This window comes from Anser cygnoides, chromosome 5, assembly GCF_040182565.1.
Source record: "Anser cygnoides isolate HZ-2024a breed goose chromosome 5, Taihu_goose_T2T_genome, whole genome shotgun sequence".
NCBI lineage: Eukaryota > Metazoa > Chordata > Aves > Anseriformes > Anatidae > Anser > Anser cygnoides.
Window position 1 is genome coordinate 38,611,990 of NC_089877.1, and position 19,515 is coordinate 38,631,504.

Below are 19,515 nucleotides of genomic sequence, written 5' to 3' on the forward strand. Positions count from 1 at the left end.
GGGAGGCTTTCACCCCCCAGCCACCCTCGGCAGTTGCAGGGCTGTGCCGGCAGAGGATCACAGCAGATCACAGTTCCCATTTCACCAGACCTCGCAGGCTTCATCTCCCCGTCCCCTCCCTCCGTCTCCCTTTGGCAGGCATCCCATGCTGCAGAGCGTGCCCGCCGGTGTGCCTGGCAGCGCGGGCACCCCCTTTCTCCCAGCCTGTAGGAGCAGAGGAAGCCTTTAGGAGCTGCAGGGCAGGCGATATTTTTGGCCTGGGTCGCAGATCGATTCCTGTCCACTCTTTCCCTGCCACTTGCAGGAAAGGGTCCCCCAGCGAGGATGTAGAGAAGAGCTTTAAAAGACGCGGAGCACGGCGCTGCAGCCTCCCATGCACCAGGTAACGTGCATGAGCAAAAATCCCCTTCTGCAGCTTGTGCTTTCTGGCTGGCCGGTAGCTTATCCCCTCACCTGCCTCCTGAAACCCAGCTTGAGGCGATGCTCTTGTTACTCACTGGGTGGGAAGAGGACGGTGCAGCCAGGTTTGCACCATCCTAGAGCTGGATGGGTGGCAGAGCTACTCTGGGTGCCAGGGAACGCGGGGCCGGACCAGGCGTCACAGCCTTTTCTCTCCCCAGCCCCAGCTCCCTGAAAGTACCAACAGAGCAGAGCAGCTTTCAGGCTGCATTTTGGGCATCATTCAGCATTTTTGCCATCTTCCACTGGCTCGGTTTCATCAGCACTCCACCGGCTGGGCACGTCTCCAAGAAATACTGTATTTGCCCAAACGAGCAGCAGAGTGGAAATGTACCAGAGGGGAGTCCCCTGCCTATTTCCCCTTTTATGTTTGCCTTCAGGTCTGTTTGGCAGAGGTCTTCCCCAGCCTCCTTCACCTGCCTGTCCTTCATAGATTGTCCTTGCTGCTGATGGGACATCTCAGCTCAGATGCCCCAAACCAACAGGTGTTGGCAGAGCCATGCAAAGGGCAAAATAGGTGTTGACACAGGTTACAGGAGGGACAGACAGGTAGCCTGCTCTTTTGACCTGCTGCAGCTCTTTGCTTTCCATGGTATTGCTCATGTGTAGGCATCTGGTCTCGGTGCCCTGTTTTATAGGGCACAGCATCCTGGGGATGGAGATGCAGGAGACAGTCTGCTGCCTCTGACAGAAAATCAACCAGATGCAAACATTGCTCCCTGCAGCATCCCCTTAGCTCCCACATGCACATGTCTGTGCTGAGCTCCATTCCTGATCTGGACAAGTTGCTCCAGACTAACTCTCATCGTGGTGTAACGCAGCATTTCCATGCTCTGTCTTCCCCCCACCTGGCTGCTCAGTACTGTCCTCGGGTTGCCTCCATTGGGAGCACTCATGTCCATGTCCCATGTCTCGTTCAGGCTGCCCTGAGCTGGGCGTTGTGTTTCCAGTCCCAGCTGGTCTGGCTCTCTCTTCCCACTGGAGCAGGGGACCTGTGCCATCCCTCGGAAAGGTGGCTTGTCTGATGCACACATCCTTTCTTTGCTTTGCCATCATCTGCCTCACAAGCAAGGCTTGTTCCCCATAGCCCACTCCAATGCTTTGCCTTTTCTTCCCTTTGTGGGTCTCTCCATCAGCTTTAGCGCATAACCATAATCCTCTCCAGCATTTGTTTCACGCCTTAGCCACACACCCCTTGCTACCCACACAAACCATATACGCCTCATCCTTTACTCACCTCTTGATGCCATACACCAGTTCCACCCACAGCCCACGACATTTCTATTGCCAGCTTTGCCTTGGTTTACTGCAGATCCTCCTGCCCCAGGATATGCACTTCACACATCATCTCTGAGCATCTTCTCCCTGCACCAGCAGCAAAAAGCACGTGTGCCTTTGAGCTGCTGCCATGCAGCCACGCCAGCAAAGAAACCACCACCACCTGCCTCATGTTCCCTACTCTCAGCATCAACCCGACAAGGGAGAAATGACTGCTCAAGTCCAGCTGTATCCTCATTTCTACCCAAACCTACTGATGTTGCTGGGTGAGGGTGCAGTGAGCACCTCTCTTTAGAGAACCCCCTCTCACCCACCAGGCAGCACCCAGGCTAGGAGACAGCACTGAGGCCACGCAGAGCAGGTCACAGGCATGAACCAAGGGCTCAAAGTGCACCAAACCCCATCCATCTGCTGACCACAAGCCAGAGCCTGACGTGCTTTTACGGTGACAGCATCTCCACCTGGGAGAGGATACAAAAAAAACAGTGTTCCTCCTCAGGTAGGGACCAGAGGCTGGGACAGAGACCTGGAGAAGTTTCCATGAGGAAACCTACCCAAATATCACATTTCTTTTGGGTAGGTAGGAGCACCCAGGCTGGTTACTTGAGACAGGCCACAGGAATACGCAGCATAGCAGGGCCGCTTGCACGAGAGCTGAAATCAGCCCTTCTCATCTTTTGTGGCTGTTGGCTGACCTATTGCAGCGGCCCCAGGCACTCGGAGGGGGGAGAGATCCCAGGGCCCCTCATACACTTCAACATGCTCGTGCATGCACACTAGCCCCGATAACTTTACAGCTCTCAGAAAGGCTCACGGCTCAGCCAAACGCTTGCATCTTTCCTTAATCCTGCCAGCCCCCGTGCTCCTTGCGCATCGGTCAACGGGCAGCTGCACGTTCATTAGGGACTGCAGAGTTTGCAAACAAAGTCAGCCACATCCTTCCTATGAAACAGGTAATTGCACAGGAGAGACCTAACTCCTGAAATTAATCTCTTATTCACCAGCTGCTGACCCTGAGCAAAGTGATCCAGTATCAAAGCTGATCCCGCTTGGCCAGAGGATCTCCCGAGGTCCTTCCCAAGCCAAGCTGGCCCCTGGTTCTGCACTTGCACCCTCACGCTGCAGCTGCAGAGGACCTTGCAGGGACACGTTCATTCATCCAGAATGGGTTGTTACCCAAAGTGAAACTGCTTGCAAGGAAAATGGGTTTTACTTGCGTGCTTCTATCATTCGCAGTCTGAATGTTTCTTTGGTGGGTTTAGTTTTCCCCCCTGAAGTCCTATCTGAATATTTTCAAACCAAAATATTTAGATTTTTTTTTCCATTTTTGGCACACTTGTCCACTTACACAGGCACTGTAGCACTTAAAGTTATCCAGGAAAACCTGTAGATCTGACTGGGGAAGGGGTGAGAAGTTTGTTTTTCTGGTTGGCGACACTTGCAATTATCAACCTTTTACCATGGTTTAAGGCAGGTGAGAAACGGGAGTCAGAAAAGTGGGACGGAAAACTAAATTCTTATCCAGGTTTCCTCCCTTTCTTCTTTCTCACACCCTCAAGAAAGCATTTCTGCACGGGGCTTTGATCAGCAGCTCAAGGTTACAGTAGGTGCCCTGTATGCATGAAACACTCTTTCCAATTTAATTGAAGTAGCTGCCAATAAAAAGGCAGATCAGATAGAGACTAAGTAAGTAGCCTCAGAGGAAGGACAGAATATATATATATAATTAATTATTTTCTGTTCCTGGGTAAAATCCAGTAACCTGTTTTGCGCAGCAGGTCAAGCAGAGATCAGAATAGCCTTAAACTTTAAAATTGCCTCCTCTATTTAAGTCTCAGCAGACCGCTGCCATTTTACTGGCGATGACGGGATCCTGGGGAATGTGAAACACAACTCAGAGGGAATAAACAAAGACCAGGCTCCCCCGGGCTCGTCTAACACCCATGCTTGGTGTTTGGGGTCGGGATCTCAGTAGTCGATGTTTGGTTGCTTGTCTCTCCTTTATCCTAGCCAGAAAGGCCTTGGGGCAGTGCTCTTGACTCTTGAGGAATCCATTCCAATACCCAGCCCTTTCCACAGCCATGCCCAAACCCCATCCCAAGTGTCTCAGAGAGAAGTCATTCAGATCTGTTTCTGCAGGAGAAGCGAAAGTGAAGATAGAGCTGAGAGCAGAGATCCAGAGGCCAGCCCCCAAATCCCACCTGATACTTTCATCTAGGAGGAGTGACTGTAGCAGTCAGGAAAGCACAAGGATGAGGGCAGCATCTTTATGTGGTGTGAGGGAGGTTTCAGGCTACAGGAACTCATGAGCGTTCACACAAAACAAGGGCCTTCCTTAAGAGAAGATGGAACAAGTATTTGCAATGGCATGGGTTCACCTACCTGAATCCTGGAGGGTGGCTGCAGGCTGCCAACACCTTCTCCTGATGGTAGCTCCATAACATCTCTATGTCTCCAGGGTATGAAAAGGAGAATAAAAGGCAAAAAAACTATCTCATATTAATGAGCAAACTACCTATGTATGTCTGCATCCATCTTCCTGATACCACGGTTTTCCCTGCAGCATCAGGAGGGAGAGATTCAACCAACACTTCCATAGAGGACACCAGCGTGTCATCCCCTCTGCAAAACCCCATCAGTAGGAGAATCTGCCCCATCTTATCCCCCCTCTAAGCCTGCCAGAGAGGGAAACTCTGCAGGCTTGCAAAATAAATAGGGATGAATCCAAAGACCTCTTACTTCAGCATCAGATGCAAATGCAAACCAACCTTGCGCATTGTCCATACGGTGCCTGCTGTGAATGCACTCATTAGGGTCATCTGGTTTCAGTGGTGACAGTAGCAGAGCACGGTACAACATGTCCTTAGGCATTTTTAAATTCTATTTAAGTTTTCTTATTCATAAAGTGTTTTTTGTTGATTTTTGTTGTTGTTTTGTTTGTTTGTTTTCCTAAGTTTCCAGTTGGATTGCCTCTGGTTGTTATTGGTTTTCTCATTTGTTTGTTTTTCCTAGCAATATTTTCAGTGTTAGAGATGCACAAAGTCATTAGCATTCCTAAAAGACAGTAGCAGTTTTGAGATGTTAAAGTTGTCAGCCAAGGAGGAATTAAGTGCATTAGGGTATTTGCATACAGGACTGAGCATCCACCCCAAATCCTTCCATGGGTCAGAGCAGAGCCAGGCACGATTTCACCGTTCATTAGAGAGGTAGAGATGGAAAATGCAAATGGAGAGCTCACCTCCAACAAGAGAGGAGCCAGCCTGGGCCACAGCTTTCCGAGTCCATGTGATGTTTGATCCTATTCACCAACAAGCACCTTCAACACCTGCAGAAGTGTCAGGGTTGAAAGTGGCTCTTAAGGACTGGCTTAACCCCAAATCTGTGTTGATACAGCTGATACAAGTGACAGAAAAGCTCCCCTAGTCCTGCAACCAAAATTCATTGCTGCCTGCCCAATCCACCAACTCCAAACCACCTCTCCTCCGCTCCCAGCACTGCACTTTCCATGCTTGCACCCCTTAATACAGCACAAATCATGCCAGGATCAAGGGCGGACATAGCCACGATTCATGCTCTCCCTCTCCAGGCACGGTAACAATCAAAGCACAGCTTCAAATTTGCATTTTGCAACCCTGACTTTTGCAAAACTGTGAATCTGACCAGCAAACTTGAAAAACCTCCAACTGGTTTCACTGCCTGGAGCTATCCTGCTAGAATATCTATCCTGGCACCATCACCATCATCTGCCCTTCACCTCTCTGGTGCCTCCGATGCCAAACTTCGCAGATCCAAAGCTGGAAGCATGCAATGGTGTTACTCGATAGCCCATCTTCATGCTTATTTTAGGCAATGGAACCTTTCATGCTTTCAAAAAGGACTAATTTTATTTTTGAGAAACCTCCTGTACTTATTGGCTACTGTAAATACTCTTTTCATATGATGTTTTGAACTTACTTACAGGGCTCTGAAAATTGCAAGAAGACAGCACCTGAAATGATCTTGAAGGAATGATGACCTGTTAGTCCTGTACACCAAACATGAGGCACCCAACATGCAAGTGATTGCAGATGGAAAAAAGTTACACATCAGTAAGTACTGAATTTCATCTCTCCTCACGTAATGTTGATTCCCAATTTTTGCAGCAATCTGTTGTTCCATCACTCAGCTGTTTGCTCTGGGAGGTGTGCTCACTCCGTCTGCTTTGGACACCCCTGTTGGATTCAGTAGATCCTCCATGCATGCCCTAAAGCCAGGCTAGATGTCTTTCTGAAGACAAAGAAAGAGGCTGGGCAATTTGAGACATATCCGGGGTCTTGGTTTCAGGATATTTACCCTTAAGTGGAGGAGGCAGTCTGATTGCAAGGATGAGGCCCAAGCAGCAGGGTGAGGGCCAGGACCAGCGCCTGCAGCTGCTGTTTTGGGCCATCCCTAGAGGAGGCAAGCGAGACTCCCATCCCAGCCAAGCACCTTCAGTTTAGTAATTACACTCACACTTTGCTGCTTTCATGCTTTAAAGCGCTTACTCACAGAAATCCAATTAAATTTTCCCCTGAGGTATTTCCAGCCTCCCTCTGTTCTTCCCCTCACTCCTGAAAGCCCCAAGTCTTTCTTTGAAGGACAAAAAGTGCACATTGTTAGCATCACTAAACCACTGTCACTTCAAGTTATGAAGAGATTAAGCGCTTTCCAGCACCTTTCCGAAATTTATGATCTAAAACAAACTGCTCTGCTACAACCAAAACCCTCTGGGGACCCAATGCAAAAATCACAGGGAAATCACCCGTGGTCTGTCTTGTTAACATCATCAGGATCCTTGTAGGAGGTCCATCATTTTTAAGCAAGTGCTAAATCTAATTGATTTTGTCACTGTCAGATCCATTCTTTATTTACTTAAAAAAAAAAAAAGGCATTAGGGAAAGTGTGTTGAGCTGGCAAGAGATAGGAATAAGCCACCTCAGAGTCTTTTTCCGCAGCCGATCAGCTGCCACCTCATTATTTATAGACGCCCTGCTCTTCGGGCTTGTTTATTTCCCTTCCCCAAGGTGGTGGTGGGAGGTAAAGCTCTGACATTCAGGCCCAGGTGCCTCGGACCCTGACCTTTCCTTCAGAGAGCAGGCACATTTCAAAGAAACTTTAGACCCTGGTGTCCACCACCTCACCGGGAGCCCAATGCAGAGCTGCAAGCAAGTGGTGAGCAGAGATCTGTTAACTAGCCGGCATATACTCATAAGGACAGTCATAAAACCAGCCTATGATTATCTTATACCTGGAAAGAGAAGCAGAAGTAGTCAAGCCTCTGGTTTCGAGGCAGAACAAGCACAATGAAGATATTACGTCCAAAAGAGACTTCAGTTTTCCATCAGCTAAGCTTTCCCCAAGTTCAAATGCTGCAGGAAATAGGCATCGCAACGGTTATGGGTAGTGCTTTTCAGTCCCATCTCTCATGCAGAATCATCTGGTAAAGCAAACTGAAAAAAAGCAGCCCTGAAGCCTGCTGCAGAACAAGACAAGTAGCACATTGCTGCAGCTTCATTTGAGAGCGATCTCACACAAGCACACTCCAGGGCTTTTCCACACTCTCCACACTGGCAGAAGAATCAGTTTCTGGCTGTTCTTCCCTCCTGCCAGCTGCAGGATGGAGTCAAAACAAAATGCTGTGAGCCCTTTGCACCCCAGCAGGCCGCACAGGGCTGCTTTCACCTCAGGCGGGGACATCTTCATACCCCACACTGCTACTGCTCTGGCCTCGCTTGGAAATCACAGCTCAGCAGAGGATGTGTGGAAGGAACGAAGATGTGGCCAGACGCTGGCCATGGCTCCTCAAATTTCTGCCTCCCTGAGGAGCTGAAGCAGAGGACAGAGGGGGATGGGGGATATCAGTAGGCAACAAGGTGACAGCAAGAAGAAAGCTTTCTTGTATGGAAAAAAAAAACTTAAAGAAGTGAAGGCAGGGACCTTTCCTGCTCTAAACATTTTCAGAAAGCACAGGCAAGGGTAGTGCAGGCTATGCACTGTCCCTACATGACAGAAGTGCTATTACCTAGAAGGTCACCTCCGTAAAAGGTTTTTCATTAGATGGTTGCAGATAGGGCAGGCAGCTCACTGAAGGGCTGAGCGCCCACGCAGACAGCTACATCGGCTGCATCTCAGCCATGTGAGCAGGCTGTAGAGGATTTTTATAGCTGACTTCTCCGGTGACTTTGGTTGAAGCCTGATTTCTCAGGTCTATTAGCTGGGCAGCTGAGCTTTCTGCTTCTCCTTGCTGATGGCTCTGGAAAGCCTTCTGCATGCCACTCCACCTCTCACCCAAACACCACTCATCCCAGCCTGTCATCCCCCCCAGTAATAGGGAAAACAGCAAGACAAGAATCCCTTAAACAGAACAGGCCTAGGAAAAGCATGTTTTTCCAGCATATATCAAGCTCATTTCATCTTGTTACTCAGCCTGATGTTTCTTTTCCTCCAATTTCTGCTCAGGCAGGGAGTTGCAGGGCTTTTTGAGACCAGCTTTGCTGCAGGAATTCCTACATCAACAAAATCCTCAGAGTTACCATTGTTACAACATCTTCCTCAAATTTTATTAAATGCTTACAAAAAAAATAATCCAGGAAACGCCATGAATTTAAGCAGAAAGCAAACTGATGCAGGAGGAGAGGCTGCCCTTCCTCCAGGAGGGCAGAAGCAAATTGCAAAGTTATGTTGAGAGCCTTTGTGAGAAGAGGACAGGAATAAGACTTTAAAGAAGGGGTCAGGGGCATGCTAACACCATGAAGTATGAAGACATGGGAGAGCTCAGGAGCTGGCTTACAGAGCTGTGGCCTGGAAATCAGAGTGCCACGCTTCAGGGGCGTGTTTTCCCCACATCTACAGCAAGCCCGGACCTCTGCCAACAACTCGCGAGGATGCCATTTCACCTTGGTGGCCCCCAGCATAAGAGAAGCTGTCATTTCCCATATCTCCTGCCCACCCACAGGAGGACAACGTGCAGGTTATCAGTGTGCCTGACACCTTTGACATTCAGAAGAAAGATTTCAGTTGTTTGTTCCCTAACTTGGGGGCTCAAGCAAATCCTTTTCCGAGAGGAGGGAGATGATGCCAGCAACCAACGCTCCTCACCTGGACAAGGAGACCTCACACCCATGACAGACATGGAGAGAAGGCTCAGCTTTTTGAGACAAAGCTGCTATTGCCCCTGTTGAGGTGGAAAAGTGGCAGGAACATTGCAGCATGGCTACTTAACTGTGATTAAAGGACAATCTTAAAAAAAGGATTAAGTCAAATATAATTTGACATACACACAGATGGAAGATCTTCGAAGCAGATGTTGCAGAGGCTGTGCTGTAAACGGGGGAAAGCTTCACCCATGGGGTGACATGGGGTCCTCACCCATCAAAAGCCTTTCAAGCACCAGTTCTCACTGGGTTTCTCGTGAGCTCCCCCCTCTCTCCCAGCACCCAGCCACCAAGAGTCAGAAGTGGTTCACCATACAGCAGGAGCCTTGCCGGCTGGGCAGGACAGCAGCTCCTCCTCTTCCAGCATGTGAGAAAGAGGGAGCAGAGCCACAGCCTCCTTTCTCCATAGGGGAGCCAGATTTAACAATAACAAAAATAAAAAAAGCCAAAGAGTCATGTAGGAGGTTAAAACAGGGATTAGGTTTTGCCAGCTGATCTCGTTCCTTGCACCCAGCCGGAGGCAGCACAGGGCATTGCTCACACCCCAAGAGGAGAGTCAGGCTATACCGAGGCAGACTGACATCAGGCAGGAGAAGAGAAACATCCTTTCATTATCTTCTGTGGAGCAGAGGAAATAGTGGCGTTGAGGATTGCATCGAGCCAGGACCAAGCTCAGCTGTAAGACAAGAGAACAAAAAGTTTAAGCATACTTGTGGCAGGGCAAGAAGTAATACCCTGGGCTGTGTTTTGTCTAGCAATTGAAGGTGGCTTTCTCCCACTTGTTTTCAGAGCCCTGTGAACCACTTCGCTGCCCATACAAGCTTTTGCACTGCAGGGCAGCCAGCTGTACTACACAGCAGGGCAGGAGCTGAGCAGGGTGGCAGAGCTGCAGCCCTGAGCATCCCTGCATCCAGGGCTTGGCCGCCCCAGCTGATGCCCGGCAGAGGTCACAACTGCCCAGGCAGAGGGAAGGACACGCTCCCACCAGCCTCCTCCACCCCAGGAGGCCATTAGCAGGTTCCCTTCCAAGCCCAAAGCCAGTGGAGCACGGAGCATGTTCCTGCAGCCCCTGGCAGCCGCAGCTCCGCCCAGGACCATCTGTGGCCATATCGGGTTCCTGCAGCTCCCGGTCTGCTCCACGTGGGACAGCTGGCGCTGCCGAGGGACCCGGCACACAAATGCCTTGTCTGCCAGTGATGGATGGCTCCTCCACTCCGAGACACCCCCTTCTGATCCCAAGTTGGGGTCCCAGGGTGGGTGACCAAGAGCAGACCAGCTTAACCCTTTAAAAGCCTCTTGACTCAGTTTCCAACTCTGTTTCTTCCCAGCTCATCACAAGCCCACCCAAGCTGCTCAAGCAGTGTTTCCCCTCCGTCCCCAGGTTTTCAGCTCCGGCCTTTCTGCTGGCAAGAAAGCAAAGCTGTCTTTCCCTTCGCATTTGCTTCATTGTGCAGCCAGGGGGAAGCCGCTCACAAGCCTTGCTGGTTGCAGGATTTCTCCCTAGCGCACAAAGCTCTGAAGGAGACTCAGACAAAGCCAAGCATGACAGGAGAGGCAAACAAATTAAGAGCTGGCTTACTTCTGCTGCCTCATCACATCTCGCTGCTTCTCTATCCAAACACACAGACATGCCATGGACATTACCAACCATTAGGGCACTCTAATACCCACAGCACAGCAGGTGCCAAGCCAGAGGGATGCTGAGACAGGAGCAAGAGTGATCTTAAGAGCACAGACCACAGATTCTGAGGTCACAGGGCACAAACGAGTCTAACTTCTAACAGAGGAAGAGTTTTCCCGGTGCATGCAGACTACACCTAAGTTTCTCTACAACCTTCCCCTCCCCGCCCTGCCCCATGCCTTCCTCTGTAGGATATGGCACAGTTTGCAGCAAGACCCAGATTCTGCCCTTTTACCCTTGTGGGAAGCCACATTTTTCTGGGATGCAGCAGTCCATAGGACAAGAGCACTCGGAGCTGATTAGTTATTGGGAACTTCATCGCCCTACCTCTTTAGTATTCACAACACAATGAGCCTGAGCAGTTCAACCTTAAAATTCTGGCTCAGCAATGCTGCTAGATCACAGATCATCTTGTAATGTATGCTGTCCGTGGGACCACATTAACCTGGGATGGATGAAATCATTCCACAATCAATCCTAACATCAGGCAAGTGTACTAGTTCACGCTGCAGCAGATAAAAATGACCCAAGCAGTTTTCAATTCCTGTGCAAACAGAACCAGAATAGCATTGAATAGCAAGTACGTCCTCTCCAACTGAGGCTTTTTGGCTTTCTGATCCAGAAAAAAAACAGTGCATTCCTACAGTGCTGGGAAAAACAGCAGGTATATGATAGAGTGGGCTCTCAGTGGTTTTTTTTGGGGCCATCACACACTTGTTTCCAGGAGTAGCTCTTGGAATAGAGCAGGTCCTAATCCCAGCCTTGTGCCTAAGGCACAAAGCTGATAAGCTGCTGGGAATGCTCAACAGTTGTCACCCCAGCTCGCCCAAATCCCCTCGAGCCCCCTCGCCAAAATGCTGGGAGGTTTCTCATAGCTGCAGCTGAAATAAACGCACCAGCTGGGAGCAGCGCACCACTTGCTAGGCACTGCCCAGACCATGCCCAGCACAACTTCTGCTTTGGATGGCAGCTCACCCACGTGACACCTCTTTGGTGCTGCTCTTCCCCTTTTTTCCCCTCCCTCATTCTTTTTTTTTTTTTTTTGGAAGAGTCATCCTCCTTTCACCTCCTCCATGAACAGTTGGCAAATACACTGTCTGCTCAGTGTGGACGAGCTTCCATGAGCCCAACGGCAATGCCAGGTGCTCAAGCACAAATATCCGTTCTGCTCTTCTGAGAGCTTTATTTAGGGGTAGTTCTCCTGCACTGTGGTATCATGCTACACCCCTTGCCTCCGGATTGATGCTCGGGCTGAAATCCCACTAAGCAGAGCACATGCAATAGCCCTCTGGGCAACCCTGACATCACCCCGTCTCCTCTTCCTCGCCCCATCTCCTCTTCCTCGTTTCAGGATGCTCGGCTGCATCCAGCGCTGGGGATTAGGGGGCTCAGTGATTTATGCCTCATTTCACAGCAAAACTCAGCAACTCTACACTGAGCGAGAGCCAGGGCAGAGTCACATTTCTTTCTGGGAGCTGCCAAATAGTTGTGGCTTGGTGGTTGGTGTTCCCCAGCCTTGCTGAGGAGGAGAAAGAGGAGAACTGGGACTAGGTTTACCTTGCTGCCCCCGGCACAGGGAGTCTGCACAGGGCTCAGCAGAAAGGGATTGGTGGCAGCAGCAGAGTGCTGCTCCAGTGAGCTGGTGGCAGAAAGCTGGGAGAGCCGCTGTGCATCCTGCCATGAGCAGCAGTTTCAGCTGAAGGGGTTCTAGGTGTGATTGCCACTGGAAAGGAGACCCTGTCCAGACCACAGCCTATTTCTGTTTTGCTGGAGAATGTGTTGTACTGGGACAACAGCAGCAGTGCTCCTTAACAGAAAGGGAAAACTAGGTTTTGTCTTGAAGACTAACGAGTGCAAATAAAGGAGGCTGCCACTGAGCTTGACACAGAAAGGCAACACCAGAGCTAGCATTACGACAACGACAAGGCACTTTACCACCAGATAAGCACAGCTTTTTAAATCCTGCCTTTCGCAGGGATGCCCTTCTGCCAGCTGAAATCAAAGCTGGTATTGACTTGGCCTCAAGTGACACACGCAGTTTATGGCTGCCCTGCTGCACACAGCACCGTGTCAGAGTATTAATAGCTGGAATTTGGAAAACTATGAGACATTCCTAACTTGCACCCTTGGAAGCGTTAGCCCAGGGGTGAGCCCACATCTACCCTAAGCTTTGTGCTTCCTTCCAGGAGATGACAATGCTGATCACGGTCTCATCCTCCGTCCAGCCCGCTCCCACCCACCACCACCTCTCCCCCCCTCCCACACTCCCAAAGCCCCGCAAGGACAACCTGAGGCTCCAGCAGCTGCTGAAGAAGGCAGCCAAGAAGAACGCCGTGCTAGCTGCAGAGCAAGCCAAGTCCTTTCGGTCCAGCCTCTCCCCCGTGAACGAGGCCAGCTCTGACCTGGAGCACAATGAGAGCCTTCCCCCTACAGAGACACCCAAAGCTGCAGCTCCCGCATGTGCCAGCCTCACAGGCCACCTCTCTGTCAGGCCCGTCACCCAGCACCGCGTCCCCTCCCCGATCCGGAGGGGCAAGCCTTTTGCCCTGAAGGTCACCGAGCAGAGGCGCATCGCTGAGCACCTCAGGTTCACAACCCCGCCAGCCGAGCCCCCTCCACACAGGCCAGGTGCTCCCCAGACCCCACAGCAGCCCGGAGGCCCAGATGCCCGCCTTCCTGCCCCAGAAAACCCTTCGATACTCATTGTCCCCCAGCCTCCTCCTTCCAGCACACCCAGCAAAGAAAGGGCACCAGAGGTTACCTACATCACCAAGGTGCACACTTATTTCCGCAGCGTCAAGGCGCCCAGGGCCAAGACACCAACAAGCCAGACCCAAGCAACCACCAGCAGTGAAGAAAAAAGATCTTCTCCAGCACCTGAACCATCTCCAGGGCAGATACCTGCACCACTTGATGACAGCAAGGCCCCAGCTCCCACACCGGAGCCTCCCCTTCCTTCTGCTGTAGAGGCAGAGCCCCCTAACCACACTCCCAGGCCTGCCTCTCCTCAAGAGCCCACCACAGCCCCCTTGCCCAAACCCAGCACCTCTGATGCCCACTCCCATAAAGTTACAGCCCATGGAAGTGACACAGAAATACCCGGATCAGAGAGAGCTCCTGAATTGCCCGAGGCAAATGGTGAGAGCTTAAAACCACCAACACCCAGCACTCCCTGGAGGCCAGCACACCCAGAAACAGCAAGCCCTGCCCAAGCTGACAGCACAGGGGCCATGTCTGCAGACATGAAGGCAGAACACGTCATGCACCCTCAGCCAGACCCCAGCTTACCAAACACCAGCCCTCCCCTCAAAACAGAGCCAGCAGTAGCATCAGGGGAAGCAGCAAGACCTGGGGCTGATGGCTGGCATCGCCTTCGGAAGCACTTGATGGTGCAGCCAGAAACACCCAGCTTCCCTGAGCCTGAGCCAGAAAAGCAGGGGCAGGACGAAGGGAACAAGAAGGACAGCTCTCAAGAAGTCATCAGTCGAGACATCAGACCATTTAAATCGAGGGCCACAAGGATGTGGGATGCTATTTTATACCAGATGACAGTCAACAAGGAGAAGAAGCAGAAAACAGACGAGAAGAAAGCGCAGAAGGAAGCAAGCTTCTTCCTTCCCCGCCGCCTGCCCATCCTTCTACACAAACCACGCTTCGATGCCCGGAAACTGAGAGAGCTGGCTGCCAAACCCATGGCGAGGATCGGCACCATGTTCGAGGTGGGCCGGTATGGACCCCAAGCAGCCAAGGAGCACACCAGGAGCTTTAACCGAACAGCATCGGGGTGGTCAGTCAACTGAAGGCAAGCTGCTTGACCAGAGCCATCCTCCGGAGGTTCCTGTGGGGTGCCAAGCACAAGAGCACCTACCAGTAAAGAGAGCACCTACCGCTAGGTTTTCTGCCTGACAGAGCCTAGTATCAGGAAAAAATAAAAATAAAATAAAACCCCTCCAAGCCAGCAGCCTCACACTGAGGGTTTAAGGGTTATTCTGTACATGTACATAAGCTCAAATGCCTAACATACCACATCCACAGGTCATGAGTCAGGAAAATAAGCACACTTGGTTTAGAAAGAGACAACAACAAACACTATGCAGTAATATGTGGCAGGGAGAGGTGACACAGCAAAGAGGAGGAATTGCCTGTAGAAAAAGTCTGTTTTGGAGGATTTTAGAGGAGGAGGATGGAATCTAAATTTATTTTACTCTGCTTAAGAGCAAGAAAAATCCTAGAAACAAGAGTTGTGGTAGATGAGATGACATGAAGGAATCTGCATTGCTCCACATCTTGCCTAGGGAGTCTTAGAAACTGAACTCTAAGAGCAAACACCTCCTTAGCCTCTCTACTACAAACACTGCACCCTGCAGCAATACACTAAAGCAAGGTGGAAACACAACCCTTCACCTGAGACACAAGAAAGGGACAGCATGAAGTCTAATCCATCCTACTCTCACACAGCAGTTCCACTGCAAAAATAATTGGGCATTATCATTTCACACCCTTCTAGGTCAGTCTAGTAAGTTGCAGCACACAGAAGACCAGCTTCTTTGCAATAATCAAGTTCTACTATGTATTTTACTTTTTTTTTTTTTTAAGTACAGCTGGGTTTGGTGTTTTCATGATAATCAGCAAGAGCCTGCTTCAGCATGTGAGTATCCAAGTTGGTGTATTTAACAAGGTGCTGTTTTCTGGGGGATCCTGCTAAGCCCATGTAGTCTTGTTTTCAGGGGCCATATTATGACAGTTGCAAACTTACTGGTGCCTGATGTCCTGAAAAAGAGCTAATTAAAACAAATTCCCTGACACCAGCCATCCACAGAGACAACTGTCCTATCCAGCATTATAGCCACCCCTTTGCATCTCCATCACCACCAGGCTTATAAGCAAGAAAGCTGGTGACCAGCTATTTCTGTCTCTCAAGGGACTTTGTCATATGCTGGGATGTTCCTACACAGCTGATATAGGATTGCTATGTTTAGCCCTATAGGAAATTGGATACAGGGCTCTTGACATTCTCTTCGCATACAGAGGATATGGAGCTGAGCACAATTTCCCCAAGCCTCACTGGAAATAGACGTGGGGGGGGGGGGGAGGGGGAATAAAAGCCCTTTTTACTGCTTTGCAGACTTCCAATTTTGTGATGATGCTATCAGGAGAGCTCAGTGAAGTTTTCACTCTGCTAGTCTTATCCTCTGTTTTGTATCGTCTTCCTTATTTCAAGAGGAAAAATAGAAGAAAGCAAAAGCCCAGGTATCTAAAGCTTAGATTTCTCCTCCCTCTGACCTCCAGTTTCACAAGAAAAAGCTGAAAAGAGGTAGTTTGGAAACACCTCTGTAATCACAAGTGGATCCTAGATCAGCTTTGCAGGATAATTCGACGTGCTGCAAGACAAGATTATAGAGAAAGATTCACATAGGAACAGAAATCAAACAGACCACAGCTTAAAACACGTAAAATGCTTAACGTTAAAGGCAGATAAAGATGACCTTATCACAGTGATGAAGTGGCACCTTGCTGTAGCGCAAATAGATGGACACCTATGCACAAGTCTGCATTCAAAGGCAAAACAAACATTGATTAGAGTTGGGAGATTAACTGTATTGGGACAGAGAACACTATTTCAGAAGCAGCTATGCTTTAACCCGCTTTATCCTACAGCACCAGTGACCCAGAACAATCCAGAACAATGAGCAGCTCTCACACAAGGCAAAGAGGAGAGGCTTGTGCCCTACATCTGCTGGGCTTCCCACCAGGCTGCATCTGCAGCCCAACCTCGGTGCACAAGGATGGAGAACCTCTGCTTCTACAGGGAATTAGAGGTAGGCAAGTCTGATTCCTGAACATTTGGTCCTTCCTCCCTGAGAGAAAAGGGCCCTGCAGAGACAAACCCTGGCACAAGAGCATTGCAGACAGGAGAACAGATGCCCAGAGGCAACAGGAGATCTCCACCACCTCCTATTTCGGAGCCTTTACAGCACATCACAGCCTGAGCTGCCGTCATGAGCGAGGGAAGGGGAGCACCACTGGGCATGAAGTTCAGCGTCAATGTCAAACAGCCTCAGGCTGTTGGTAAGAGCCCAGATTGCCGCTTAGAGAAAAGCTCTTACTCGGCAGCTGGCTCAGAGGTCCCGCAGCTCAGGAGAGTAGAGGAAAAACTGTACCTGCACTCAAGTGACTAGGAAGCTGATGAGATAGTGTTGAGTGAGGGATATGCAGGTAGAACAGAAAGGTTTGGGAGCAGAAAGTCATGAGGGGATCATGCAGTAGGGAAAAAAAGGATGAACATAGTCATGGGGAAGAGAATCTGAGGAGCAGGGACCTCTCAGCACATAAAATAACCAGCTAAAAGCTCAAGAACATCAACTAGCCAAGATCCTTCAGCTGCTGCAGTCCTTTTGCTATTCATAGAGAAGAAAAAAAAAATCAAAAAACCACATTTATGCAAGTAAGCCCATAGGACAGCAGTGCTGCTCAGTGGCTGTTCAAATGGATCCTAGAGGACTTACCAAGACAGTCACCAACCTTTTAAGAAAGGCTGCTGGAAGAAAGTGAACCTGAGGGCACCTTCCTTTGAACTGCTTGCAGAAACTCAGGTGCGGCAAATAAAACCTGCCAAGATGTTGCTGTTAAAAATTGAAGCCCAGTAGGATCTACCTGGGGCATCAAAAGAGACTTCAGGAGAAAGACGACAGATCAAAGAGGAGACCTTAATGGGTTTCTGGAAGCCATGGGCAGAGAAGCAAGTAGAGGACACAAGTCCTGTGGGCTCCTTCTCCCTTATAAAGGAAAAGGTAGCTATGGGCAGGCTTGGGTTTGTACTACTGCCCACCTCAAATTGGCATTCAAGAGAGGTTCTCTTCTAAATGGGCACCACAAAAGCAGGGAAAACCACAAAAGTAGGGGAAAAAAGCAACATTCAGAAGTCAGCTCCTTGAAGAAGGAAAAAAAAATAGCAACCCCCCCGAGCAGAACTCAGAAACAAAGGTGTTTTGTAGCAGACAGTGCTATTTATAAGCTTGGCTATGAAATAAAGCTTCTTTTTCATAGTAGAAGGAAAAAATGAGCTTGTTTTCACCCCCAGCAACATCCTCTCCATTCAATGCCAGATGCTGCCTGGTTGGATCCAGCCAGTTATCACCTCCTTCTGTGCCATCCCTCCTTATTGCCACATCCCTCTACCATCATCCACTCAAGATAACACCAGGAGATCTATTACCAAACACAACATGAGCAAGAATTCCTGAGCAGCAAACACCATTTCAAGAAGTCACACATCCCAGCTCTGTCCCCCCTGCTTGCTGCACACCCAAGGACAGTCTGCTCTGTTGGTCTACCCAGCAGAGCAGATGTTCATGTCCTCCCCACCACAACCCTACCATGGGCTGGTTCCAAGAGGTCACTGAAATCATTGCAAGTTCCCCCACCCCACCCCAGTAAATAACTGGAATTAAAGCCCAGAATCATTTGAATTATTTGAATCTCAGGACTATCAGTCCCCATGCTCAGTCAGAGTGACCTCCAGCTATGTATTTCTCCTTGCAACAGAAGAGAGTGTAAATAAATCCAGCAGGGATACTCCATTTGAGCTTGCAAAGGCAAACACCTTCACCAGAACAACAAATAGCTAAGAGACTTGTTTTGCAGGTTAAACACAGGTACCCAGCTCCCTAGAAGCATCAGGAAAAATCAGAAAAAAAGCACACGCTCCTGCTGTGCTCCTTCCAGCCCAAAGCCAGGCATTTGCCCAAGAAGCAAGGCTCCAGCTGTTATTGCATTTTATCTTCCAACTTGCCCAAAGTTTAGCTGGCAGAAATAACCCAAGTGTCCCACCAAAGCAGCACCAGGAGTTGGTTGTGCAGAGCAAGGTCACACCCCACCTACCTGGTTAAGGAGTCCTCCAGGCATGCTATTGCTCTGCAGCATCGTCTATCAACACCTTCTTGTACTGGCCATGGCCTGTTGCAACAAATTTGTACTTCTTGCCAGAAGGAGTGGACTGGACAGGAGAGAAAGAAATAGCCAGAGTCAGCAGCTTTCTCCCTCAAATAACCAAAGCTAGAGGAACGTGATAGCTGTCTGTAATCCCAGAGGGCTTAGGGATCCTGGTGCTCTGCAGGGTTGGTTTCACCCATGGCAAAAGCCATTTTCATTCCCTGCACACTGGCAGCAATACAGATCCAGGAACAGACAACATACTTCCATCTTCTCTCAGGCTGGACAGTTTGAACAGCAGCTGCTTGCTGAATTTAATAGCCCTTCCCACAGAGGTACCAGTAGGCACAACACCCCAGATCCATCTACAAGTATTGATAATACTTTAGGCCTAACTGCAGATGTTTTTCTTTACTCTCAGGCCTAAAAAGCATAACAAGAGCTAAGTAACTCATGTTTGCAGTTCAATTTTAGCTTAGAAGGCTTGAGCTATCAGCCCATTGTCTAAGAAGAACAAGCCATTCAGAAGACCCGTCAGTATTACTGGTTATCGTGGATTTTTTGCCCACATTTTTGCTAGGACTGGAGCTATAAGAGCTCTTCCTAACAGTGACCTCATGCATGCAATTGCATTGATAGTTACAGGCAGCCTTTGTCTCTATGTGTCACTGTCTTCTCAGTGCTTCCAACCCAGTTAAGAGCCCTTTCCCTGCTCTGAAAAGGAAAGGACTCCTGCCCCCACACAGGTACCAACTTACCTTGATATTGGTCTCAGGTTTGGGATTGCCTTTCTGTTCCCAAAGGCTTCTTTTACTCACGATGTCCCCAGCCACGATATCCTGAGAAGATGAGGTTCTCATTACCCTCCACCACCAGTGGTGCTGGACGTGCCTGTGTTCACATCTCCAGCCCCACGTATCTGACCTCCTTTTACAGCTACAGTATCACATTGTCTGACCTACAGCAGCTGCAGCTAAAACCCAAGACTATGAA

At 49.6% G+C, this 19,515-nt stretch overlaps 2 protein-coding genes across 6 annotated transcripts in view; one reads left to right on the forward strand and one right to left on the reverse strand.

Moving 5' to 3' along the window:
• The first annotated feature begins 221 nt into the window (after positions 1-221).
• Positions 222-14,559, forward strand: PRR33 (proline rich 33). The gene is made up of 3 exons (XM_066997934.1): positions 222-382; positions 5,698-5,825; positions 12,777-14,559. The coding sequence occupies exons 2-3, from the start codon at positions 5,805-5,807 to the stop codon at positions 14,388-14,390; spliced, it is 1,635 nt and encodes a 544-aa protein (XP_066854035.1). The 5' UTR covers positions 222-382; positions 5,698-5,804; the 3' UTR covers positions 14,391-14,559.
• The window catches only part of LSP1 (lymphocyte specific protein 1), a 40,346-nt gene continuing 29,115 nt past the window's right edge, over positions 8,285-19,515 (reverse strand). For all 5 annotated transcript variants that reach the window (XM_066997937.1, XM_048066590.2, XM_066997936.1 and 2 more), the window contains 3 exons: positions 19,281-19,361; positions 18,472-18,586; positions 8,285-9,585 (listed from right to left, as the gene is read on the reverse strand). In XM_066997937.1, the coding sequence (XP_066854038.1) occupies positions 18,497-18,586; positions 19,281-19,361 (171 nt within the window). In that variant the 3' untranslated portion in view covers positions 8,285-9,585; positions 18,472-18,496. The remainder of the gene's footprint in view (positions 9,586-18,471; positions 18,587-19,280; positions 19,362-19,515) is intronic.